The sequence below is a fragment of the Bombina bombina genome, chromosome 10, assembly GCF_027579735.1.
Source record: "Bombina bombina isolate aBomBom1 chromosome 10, aBomBom1.pri, whole genome shotgun sequence".
NCBI classification, from domain to species: domain Eukaryota; kingdom Metazoa; phylum Chordata; class Amphibia; order Anura; family Bombinatoridae; genus Bombina; species Bombina bombina.
Window position 1 is genome coordinate 17,832,145 of NC_069508.1, and position 12,500 is coordinate 17,844,644.

At 36.8% G+C, this 12,500-nt stretch overlaps 1 protein-coding gene across 2 annotated transcripts in view; it reads right to left on the reverse strand.

The window, feature by feature from the left end:
• CFH (complement factor H) overlaps nucleotides 1-12,500 on the reverse strand; it is a 379,102-nt gene that overhangs the window by 22,791 nt on the left and 343,811 nt on the right. For both annotated transcript variants that reach the window (XM_053693829.1, XM_053693830.1), the window contains exon 25: nucleotides 612-803. In XM_053693829.1, coding sequence (XP_053549804.1) covers nucleotides 612-803 — 192 coding nt within the window. The remainder of the gene's footprint in view (nucleotides 1-611; nucleotides 804-12,500) is intronic.

Sequence of the window (12,500 nt, forward strand, 5' to 3'; positions counted from 1 at the left end):
TTATTGTGTTTTGTACACGTATGTGTGTGCGTCTGTGAGTGTGTCTGTGTATTATTGTGTTTGTGTACATGTATGTGTGTGCGTCTGTGAGTGTGTCTGCATATTATTGTGTTTGTGTACACGTATGTGTGTGCATCTGTTAGTGTGTCTGTGTATTATTGTGTTTGTGTACACGTATGTGTGTGCGTCTGTGAGTGTGTCTGCATATTATTGTGTTTGTGTACACGTATGTGTGTGCGTCTGTGAGTGTGTCTGCATATTATTGTGTTTGTGTACACGTATGTGTGTGCGTCTGTGAGTGTGTCTGCATATTATTGTGTTTGTGTACACGTATGTGTGTGCGTCTGTGAGTGTGTCTGCATATTATTGTGTTTGTGTACACGTATGTGTGTGTAACTGTGTGTGTGTAACTGTGTGTGTACACGTATGTGTACCTGTGTGCATTAATATTTGTGGATAAAGACAACACATTCTAGCCTTGCCCAAATCTTCCCATTTTGATAGTTGAAATTGATTCATGAATATTTGTACCCTAATCTTTTGTTTTTCAGTTGTTTATTAATTACTAAAAAATAAATAGTTAAGAGTTAAAAGTAGATGATTATACTCACGTCTTGGTGAGCATGTTGGATAGGTCACTTCTCCTTTAGTACAAGTTCTTTCTGTGCCACTGGTATTAACGTATTTTTGTTTACATCTAAAACGCACAATATCTCCCTCTTCATAGTAATTTTCATTATTGTGAAGTGGGTCCAGCTCCAGGAAATTTTCATCAAGTTTGTCTTGATCTAGACGACACGTTTCTACAAAATAAAAATTACCTATTATCAAACACACTAAGATGTTGTAGTAGATAATCCAATAAGAATTCAAACACACACAGGCATGCACGAAAAAAATCAACTGAACATCTGAAAGGTAAAAAACCTTGGATAAGACCCACAATAACATATACCGGTATATTCTTCTGCACTAAAGATAAGGGCCCCCATTACATATGCAGCGTTGCCCGCAAAAGCTGGTGACGCCGGTTTTTGCGCTGTTTTGGTATCCTATATACAGCGCCACATATAAATGCGGCACGTGTATTTTACCTGTCGCCTGCAGTTTTTACTCCCATTAGCTAACATGGGACTGCGTCGTAAATCGGTATCCAATATCCAGCGCAAGGAATTACGTGGCGAAAATGGAGAAATCTTACTCCATTTTTACCTCGCCATAAAAAGCAGCCGTAGCAAGCCTTGCTCTGAGTATGGGAGCACCGTAACTCCCGAAAATGCCTGCAATAAAAAAACTAACACCTAACTCATGCGCAATGTCTATCTACCTGTCAACCGCAATCCCCCACCGCAATAACTAATAAAGTCTATTAACCCCTATATCCGCCATCAAACCCACACCGCAAGTAATGACTAAATTATTAACCCCTAAACCACCATAGCCCACATAGCCTATTAAATGTATTAACCCCTAATCTGCCGCCACCAACGTCGCCGCCACTATAATAAAGTTATTAACCCCTAATCCTAAGTCTAACCCTAACCCTAACACCCCCCTAACTTAAATATTATTTAAATACATCTAAATAAATGTACTATTATTAACTCAATTATTCCTATTTAAAACTAAATACTTACCTATAAAATAAACCCTAATTAATAATTACATTGTAGCTATTTTAGGATTTATTTTTATTTTACAGGCAACTTTGTATTTATTTTAACTAGGTACAATAGTTATTAACTATTTTTTTTTTTTTTAATTCTTTTTTTATTAAAGAAACACAGGTACAAGTAGATATATATCAGCATTTACAAGGCATAGTTATAAGACATTAAAGAAATGCTGCATACTAAACATCCGTATATTAACATTTGTGGTATAGTTGCCATTGAGCGTTACAGAAGAAGGTGGTATATTGCTCAAAGGTGTATATGGACTATGCAAATCTGAATACAAAGGATTGAGACTGTATAAAAGAGATCTGAACATTGAGAGGTACATAAAGGACTAGTCGAATACTATTTTATACTAAACCTGTGCCTCTTAATTTTTTTTTTATATATTAACAACTAAGAACAGGACAAAACATACAACAAAACATACAACAAAACGTAAAACCAAATATTAACACTGGTGGTATGCCCAAAAGGGTATACTAATTCTCGTTGCAGTGGGTATAACAGGTAATATGCAGCTTTATAGAAGATGAAATATATGTATATGTGGTGCTCACATAGCAAAGAAACCAAGTTATATTCAGTAGTGCATATATATATATATGCATACACACATACATACCCACACATACAAGTCGTTGTAGATGAAACTAATAAAGTGAAACAGCAAGGCTGAATAACCAGTTGCATCATTCAATATGAAGAGTGAGGCAGCACTGAAAGATAATTGGCAGGAATGTTTAAGTAATGCTACTAATGTCTAGGCTATACTGTGGAAACAGAGACTGGGCAATCCCACTGAAGATCACCCTACCTTGAGACGTCTTCACCCAGCCGGGCACAAGTGGTCATCCGATCCGGGCAGAAGTCTTCATCCTATCCGTGCAGAAGAGGACATCCAGACCGGCAGAAGTCTTCATCCAGGCGGCATCTTCTATCTTCTTCCATCCGGAGCGGAGCAGGTCCATCTTGAAGACATCTGACGCGGAGCATCCTCTTCTTTCTTGATCCGACGACTAAATGACGGTACCTTTAAGTGACGTCATCCAAGATGGCATCCCTTGAATTCCGATTGGCTGAGAGGATTCTATCAGCCAATCGGAATTAAGGTAGGAAAAATCTGATTGGCTAATGCAATCAGCCAATCGGATTGAAGTTCAATCCTGATTGGAACAGCCAATAGTATGCGAGGTCAATCCTATTGGCTGTTTGGATCAGCCAATCGGATTGAAATTCAATCCAATTGGCTGATTGCATTAGCCAATCAGATTTTTCCTACCTTAATTCCGATTGGCTGATAGAATCCTATCAGTCAATTGGAATTCAAGGGACGCCATCTTGGATGACATCACTTAAAGGTACCATCATTTAGTCGTCGGATCAAGAAAGAAGAGGATGCTCCGCGTCGGATGTCTTCAAGATGGACCCGCTCCGCTCCGGATGGAAGAAGATAGAAGATGCCGCCTGGATGAAGACTTCTGCTGGTCTGGATGTCCCCCGGATAGGATAAAGACTTCTGCCCGGATCGGATGACCACTTGTGCCCGGCTGGGTGAAGACGTCTCAAGGTAGGGTTATCTTCAAGGGGGTAGTGTTAGGTTTTATTAAGGGGGGATTGGGTGGGTTTTAGAGTAGGGTTGGGTGTGTGGGTGGTGGGTTGTAATGTGGGGGGGTATTGTAATTTTTTTTTACAGGTAAAAGAGCTGATTACTTTGGGGCAATGCCCCACAAAAGGCCCTTTTAAGGGCTATTTGTAATGTAGTATAGGGTAGGACATTTTATTATTTTGTGGGGCTTTTTCATTTTATTAGGGGGATTAGATTAGGTGTAATTAGTTAAACATTTTGTAATTTTATTTATTATTTTCTGTAATCTTAGTATTTTTATTTTCTGTAATTTTAGCTTAAAGGGACAGTCTACTCAAGAATTTTGATTAGACTGCCACTTTAATTAATACTTAGTATATTTTTATTTTTAACCCCTTAAGGACAAGACCATTTTTCAATTTCTTTCCCTGAAGGACCAGGGCTATTTTTACATTTCAACAAGTACCAACTTACGTGGCACCATAGGTACCGACATCCAAGTTTAAAACCCAGCATTTTTCAACTAAACGGTCAAATACAGACCGTATTAAAGACAACCCGCTGTGGAATAAACGCCAAAGGAATCCCCGCAGACAGAGCGGCTGTTCACCAAACCACAACCGGTCACTGACCGCTAGAAGGATCTCAGTTTGAACTCTAGGACAAGTCTACCTTTAAACACAAAGTGTCATCTGTCAGATACACTGTAAGGTAACACGGGATACACTGTATCCATAAATCACCTTGCAAACTTTTACTGCACTATCATTTGCTAAGAGACAATTAGCTAACTTAATCACTGGTTAATGAGTGCATTGCTCGTATAGATTATCCTTTGACACCATCTATATCAAGCATCTGAACGTATATGTCAGTGTTTTACACCAACTTGATCGTATCAAATTGTTTTTACGAATCCTATGCATGTATTTTAGAATTTTACCATATAGATAGCACCGGTGCATCTTTTTTATGTATTTCTATATATATTGTTCCATTAGAACTTAATAAATTGTTCATATTATTTATATATACATAGTCTATTTGTGCTTATTTCTGAAGGAATATTCAATTGAAGGATAATTAATTCCCATTTATATATAATACCAATCAATATTAATTCCCATTTATATATAATACCAATCAATATATTTAAAACAAATCATATAGGGGATAGCAACTCACATTGCGCCACCTCATTCTACAGATTACTTTAAACTTTTGGGATAACAGTTTTTAGGTGTGCAATATCCCCTACCAATCTCGCAGTCTAACCTACTTTTCTGTATATATACCATTCATATCCCCAGACTGCTAAGATTGGTATTTGATCGGATCTATATTTTAAAGATATTAACCTGCTCAACACTATGGACATTTTTGGCACTAGGGACAGTATACTAGATGACATACAAAACAAAATAGATCCCTCAGACTCCTCATATAACAAAAATGAATACACTAATGAAAAAGATACATTAAGTGAGCTAGAAAATATTTTATTCAAAGAAATAAAACAAAAACTAGAACTGGCTTTTCTTAATAAATACATTAAAGAAAACATGGTCCCTAGAGGACTACGGTTAAAGAAGGATTGTACATTTGAACTCAATGAAGAACACAGTAAAGAATGGTATGAGATTTTAGATACAGCATCAAGGAAACTCATAAATGTAATTATTAAATCAAGAGAAGCAACCACACAAGAATTAGGGGTTAAAATACAGAAATGCAAAGATATATTGGATAATGCCACACTATCCGACTCACTAAACACTAAACAACAAGAAATAGCTAAAAAACTAGGGGAGTTGAATAAAGATATACTAGAAGTGAAATGGAGAAAGTTTAATAGAGATTTGGATGACTATAAGGGAACAGAGAACACCGAAACAGACAATACACATGATATTCAGAAAATATTATTTAGCAATAAAAAACCCAATAACGACGCAGAACGAACTAATACAACTCCACAAATCACACAGATTGAATATAGCGAAAAAGCTAATAATCCGAATAGAAATACTATGCACAACAGAAACTATGATGATAGAAATTATCGTTTCGATAGACACAATCAGAGAAATAGATATCAAAGACAACATGACCAATATAGTCACAACTATCATCGAAATAATGATCAAAGAAGGGACTATAGACATAATGGATACGAACAGAGAAATAGGGAGTTCTGGCACACTAATAGGGCCATTAGAAATGATAGAAATAAAGGATACTATCCAGAAGAAACATACACACATGACTATAGAAATTTCAACTATAATAGAGATATACCATATTACAAAGAACAGGCACGGGACCACCCCCACGATAACTATCACCAAGACTCAAACTTCAATAAATATCACAATAATAATGAATATCACAGAAGCCACAACAGAGAACCACATAATCAAAATACAAGTGAACACTATAGAAGTCACAACAGAGAACCATACTACCACAATCAAAGGCACTATGATAATAGAAGACAAGAAGATAATAGACATAATGATGTTAACACCAACACATTTTGGAGAAATCAATACACAGAAAACACTAATTGGGATACACCTAATGAGCGCCACAGGCAGCCACATTCACCTAGAACTAAAGAAACACATAACACTAGTAAACACAACACAAATAACCACCAATCAGATAGGAATATAGAACATCCAAATAGATTTAGTGCACTGAATCAGGAAGAAGATGATAGAACCCCCACTGTTTCAACTAAAACACATAGCTCTAGAATTTCTTTTTTAGAGGAGGGCCCAAACCAAACCCACGACCCACCAAAAGGAAAAAGAAGATTAGAGGAAACCGAGGAAGGGGAGGTAGAACCGAGAAAAGCAACGAAAAAATCAAAATAGAATCAAAAGGGATCTTTAATTTAAGTAAAATGGTATTAAATGAAGAACAAAAAACAGTGCTAAACAAGGGTCTCTCTTTCGCACCAGCATGTAAAATTAACAAATTCGAAACCCTTATTAATGTCAATCAATTCACGAGAAAACTAGCTCTTAAAAAATACTTCTTAAAAAACCCCATAGAGACTACGACTGGCCACACCTCCACTTACATTCATACTAATTTTAAGCAAAAATCATTATTTAACCCAACACAAGAAAAAGGGAGTGCAATTGAAATATTTGAAAAAAAGGTAAAAGAGGATATAGAAAAATTAGAGGAGAAAAAAGATTTAAAATGGAATTTAAGTAAAAAGGAAAACCTAGTTCTAAAAGATCTTAAAGAGAACAAAAACATTATAATCAAACAAGCAGACAAAGGAGGGGGAGTGGTCATAATGGATACTGTCAATTACCTTAAAGAAGCCAACAGATTGTTGGGAGATGAGGTCACATATAAAAAACTAACAGGGAACCCCATTGAACACATGAAAAAGAATCTGGAAAAACTAATTCTTTCAGCAAAAGATCAGGGAATAATAAACAACCACGAAATTAAGTTTTTACTGATAGAATATCCAAGGACACCCGTTTTTTATTTTTTACCCAAAATTCACAAGGACATTACAAACCCCCCAGGTCGACCTATCATTTCAGGAATAGACTCATTAACATCCAACTTATCGCAATATACTGATTACTTCCTTCAAAAATATGTCAGATCAATACCATCACACCTTAAAGACACGAAACACTTCCTCAAAATATTAGAAGATATAGAGTGGAAGGAAAATTACATCTTAGTAACATGTGACGTGAGCTCCCTCTACACGTGCATAGAACACTCTAGAGGACTAAAAGCAACAAGTACATTTTTAGCCAGAGACATGGAAATGTCAAAACCCCAGCAAGAGTTTATATTAGATTGCATGGAATTCATACTAAAAAATAATTATTTCTCCTTTAATGGAAACTATTACCTACAAAAAAGAGGAACAGCTATGGGCACGAGATTCGCACCCAGTTACGCAAATTTGTTTGTGGGTCATTTTGAAGAACTATTTATATCTGGAACCCCGTGGGGTGCGAATCTCGTGCTTTATAAAAGATTTATAGACGACATATTCATCATCTGGAGAGGAGATGAGGAATTACTTGACCAATTTATCTCAGACTTTAATACCAATGATTTTGGGCTAAAATTCACACACGAATACAATAAAACTAAAATTAACTTTTTGGACATTGAAATTGCCATAATACACAATAAAATCACTACTACAACATTTTTCAAGAAAGTAGATGCTAACAGTTATATAGACTACAAAAGCTGTCACCATGAAAGATGGAAAAAGAATGTACCAAAAGGCCAGTTCTCTAGAATAAGGAGGAACTGTACCCAAATAACAGATTACGACAGACAAGCTAAGATCTTACACAACAGATTCATAGAAAAAGGATATCATCCCAAGATGTTATTAGAAACAAACAAACAAGTTAGAGAAATAGATAGAAACAAACTTCTGGCAGACAAGAGCATAACAAATATAGAAGAAAAAGACCCCTATGACATACCCTTTATTACCACCTTCTCTAGTCAACACAAACAGGTTGAGAACATAATAAAAAAACACTGGCATATTGCCAGGAGTGACCCCCTAATAGGTAAGAGACTGAAACAACGACCAGACATAATATTCAAGAAAGCAACTAATCTGAAAAATATCTTAGCCCCCAGTGAGTACAAACATACGACTCAAACTTACCAACTCAACCTTAATAATGAAATACTAACAGGTTTTTTTCCATGTCACGACTGTAAATCGTGTAAACACAGCACCAAAACTAAAACGGTTAAATCCACTGTGACCCATAAAGAAATTAAGATAAATGACATTATAAGGTGCACAGACACCAACATCATATATTTACTACAGTGTTCATGTAAACTTCAATACCTAGGCCAAACGGGCAGGAAATTGAAAGATAGGGTAAGAGAACACATTCTGAGTATCGAAAAAGAAAAAGACAATACGAGACTGTATGCCCATTTCAAACAATTCCATAGAGGCAATCCAAATGAAATGAAATTTTGGGGTATAAGGAAAGTTAAAGCTGATGGTAGAGGAGGAAATTTAGAGAAAAAACTTTTACACCAAGAGGCTAAACTAATATTTGAAATGGGCACCTTGTACCCCAAAGGCCTGAATAGCGAACTAGACCTAAATGCCATCCTGTAAAAATAAAATCCGTACACTTGGTGCTCACCGCACACGTTTTATTACTCATGGATAACATGTGTGTCATCATAACACATAAGTTTTACAAATAAATATTTATTTATTTCTATGTATATTTTTTATGTTATTAATTATAATATTATTAATAATTTTTTATTATTTTTATTAATTTTAGATTATATATATATAGTTTGTGTTATATAAAATTTATCAAATAGACACCTGATTACTATGAATCAATTAGAACAAATTGGGAAACACAATACCAAGGCACGTAGAGACGTTTGAATATTCCCTTTAACATAAATAACCACGAATACACTCGCAAGTTGATTTAAACATAATAAAATTATTTTGATTATCTGTAATCCAATAACTTGCGATGCATGTGTGAATAACCTAAAACATAAGTTATAAACATCTTTTAAATTGAATGCTATATGTTAGACTATTTAAAAAAATTTGTAATGAACCTTTGAATATTGACACCTACTATGTAATTACCACCAGCATTCCAGGAGTTAACAAAGTTAACGATTAGGCTTTAAATAGCCAGGAATCCATCATACCGGTATCTTGAGAAAGGCTGCAAAGCCGAAACGCGTTGATACCCGAGCTACAGCCACACTGATTGTGGCAAACCAAGACACAGACAACAAGAGTAGTGCTTCCAGTTTCCAGTGTGGAAACCAACTCTTCCACCTCCAGCAAAACCGGCAAGTTCTACCAGCGTATGCATAATTTGCAGCATACTCTTGCCCAACAATAAGGATAACCTTTTTTCCGGAGAAAGAACTTTATAGCGGAAATACTTATACCCGCATTAAACCGCAAAGCAACCCGGCAGAAGGAGAAGCTATACCTTAACAGCAATCGGTCACTGACCGAAAGAAGAACAAACCCAAGAAGAAGACAACAAGTACCAACTTACGTGGCACCATAGGTACCGACATCCAAGTTTAAAACCCAGCATTTTTCAACTAAACGGTCAAATACAGACCGTATTAAAGACAACCCGCTGTGGAATAAACGCCAAAGGAATCCCCGCAGACAGAGCGGCTGTTCACCAAACCACAACCGGTCACTGACCGCTAGAAGGATCTCAGTTTGAACTCTAGGACAAGTCTACCTTTAAACACAAAGTGTCATCTGTCAGATACACTGTAAGGTAACACGGGATACACTGTATCCATAAATCACCTTGCAAACTTTTACTGCACTATCATTTGCTAAGAGACAATTAGCTAACTTAATCACTGGTTAATGAGTGCATTGCTCGTATAGATTATCCTTTGACACCATCTATATCAAGCATCTGAACGTATATGTCAGTGTTTTACACCAACTTGATCGTATCAAATTGTTTTTACGAATCCTATGCATGTATTTTAGAATTTTACCATATAGATAGCACCGGTGCATCTTTTTTATGTATTTCTATATATATTGTTCCATTAGAACTTAATAAATTGTTCATATTATTTATATATACATAGTCTATTTGTGCTTATTTCTGAAGGAATATTCAATTGAAGGATAATTAATTCCCATTTATATATAATACCAATCAATATTAATTCCCATTTATATATAATACCAATCAATATATTTAAAACAAATCATATAGGGGATAGCAACTCACATTGCGCCACCTCATTCTACAGATTACTTTAAACTTTTGGGATAACAGTTTTTAGGTGTGCAATATCCCCTACCAATCTCGCAGTCTAACCTACTTTTCTGTATATTATATACCGTTTTTCTCACCATTAAATGGACTTTCTAAAAATACCATTATTTTCATCATATCTTATCATTTACTATAAAAAAATATAAAATATGAGGAAAAAATGAAAAAAAATACACTTTTTCTAACTTTGACCCCCACAATCTGTTACACATCTACAACCACCAAAAAACACCCATGCTAAATAGTTTCTAAATTTTGTCCCGAGTTTAGAAATACCCAATGTTTACATGTTCTTTACTTTTTTTTGCAAGTTATAGGGCAATAAGTACAAGTAGCACTTTGCTATTTCCAAACCACTTTTTTTCAAAATTAGCGCTAGTTACATTGGAACACTGATATCTTTCAGGAATCCCTGAATATCCATTGACATGCATATATTTTTTTTAGAAGCCATCCCAAAGTATTGATGTAGACCCATTTTGGTATATTTCATGCCACCATTTCACCGCCAAATGCGATCAAATAAAAAAAATTGTTCACTTTTTCCCAAATATTTTCACAAACTTTAGGTTTCTCACTGAAATTATTTACAAACAACTTGTGCAATTATGGCATAAATGGTTGTAAATGCTTCTCTGGGATCCCCTTTGTTCAGAAATAGCAGACATATATGACTTTGGCATTGCTTTTTGGTAATTAGAAGGCCGCTAAATGCCACTGCGCATCACACGTGTATTATGCCCAGCAGTAAAGGGGTTAATTAGGGAGGATGTAGGGAGCGTCTAGGGTTAATTTTAGCATTAGTGACACTGTAGTGTAGTAGACAACCCCAAGTATTGATCTAGGCCCATCTTGCTATATTTCATGCTATCATTTCACCGCTAAATGCGATCAAATAAAAAAAAAATGTAAAATATTTCACAATTTTAGGTTTCTCACTGAAATTATTTACAAACAACATTTGCAAGTATAGCATAAATTATTGTAAATGCTTCTCTGGGATCCCCTTTGTTTAGAAATAGCAGTCATATATGGCTTTGGCGTTGCTTTTTGGTAATTATAAGGCCGCTAAATGCCGCTGCGCACCACACATGTATTATGCCCAGCAGTGCAGGGGTTAATTAGGTAGCTTGTAGGGAGCTTGCAAGGTTAATTTTAGCTTTAGCGTAGAGATCAGCCTCCCACCTGACACATCACACCCCAGGATCCCTCCCAAACGGCTCTCTTCCCTCCCCCATCCCACAATTGTCCCCGTCATCTTAAGTACTGGCAGAAAGTCTGCCAGTACTAAAATAAAAGGTATATTTAAGAAAAATAATAATTGTATAGCATATTTACATATGCTGCTGTGTAGGATCCCCCCTTAGCCCCCAACCTCCCTGATCCCCCCCAAACAGCTCTCTAACCCTCCCCTCTACCATACTGGGAGCCATCTTGGGTACTGGCAGCTGTCTGCCAGTACCCAGTTTAGAAAAAAAAAAATGCCTTTTTTTTTATATTTTTTTATTTTTTTTTCTGTAGTGTAGCTTCCCCCCATAGACAAAACACCACCCCCTCCCAGATCCCTTACAATTATCATTTTCTGCTGTCCCCCCCCCCCCACTTATCAATCCACATTTTTCTGTAGTATAGTGGTTCCAACCTGCTCCCTCCCCGTGCACACGCCCGCCCGTGCGCGCTCCCGACAACACCGCCCCTGATCCCGCCCCCCTCTCTCTTCAATCTTCCATCGATGGCCGCCCACCCGCCTCCCACGTCGGCTCCCACTCACCAATGATTGCGGCCATCGATGCCGGTGCAGAGAGGGCTACAGAGTGGCTCTCTCTGCATCGGATGGGGGAAAAATGTTATTGCAGGATGCCTCGATATCGAGGCATCACTACAATAACCGTAAAGCGGCTGGAAGCGATCAGGATCGCTTCCAGCCGCTTTAATCCCCAATGTCGTACAGGGTACGTCGCTGGTCTTTAAAGACCAGGTTGTGTGCGACGTACCCTGTATGACTCGTGTTGTTAAGGGGTTAAAGTAGTGTTAGTTTTTTTGTAATTTAAGAGTAACGATAGTATTTGGTAAATTAGATAATTTTCGTTCAGTTAGGTGGTGTTAGGCTATGGGGGTTAGGCTAGGGGGGGTTAGGTTTATTGCGTTGTGGGCTATGGCGTTTAGGGGTTAATAATTAAATAGGTTAATTGCGTTGTGGGCTTTGGCGGTTTAGGGGTTAATACTTAAATAGGTTAATTAATAGGTTAATTGCGTTGTGGGCTTTGGCGGTTTAGGGGTTAACAGACTTTATTAGGTTAATTGCGTTGTGGGCTATGGTGGTTTAGGGGTTAATACTTTAATAGGTGTATTGCGTTGTGGGTTAATGGCAGATTAAGGGTTAATAGTTTA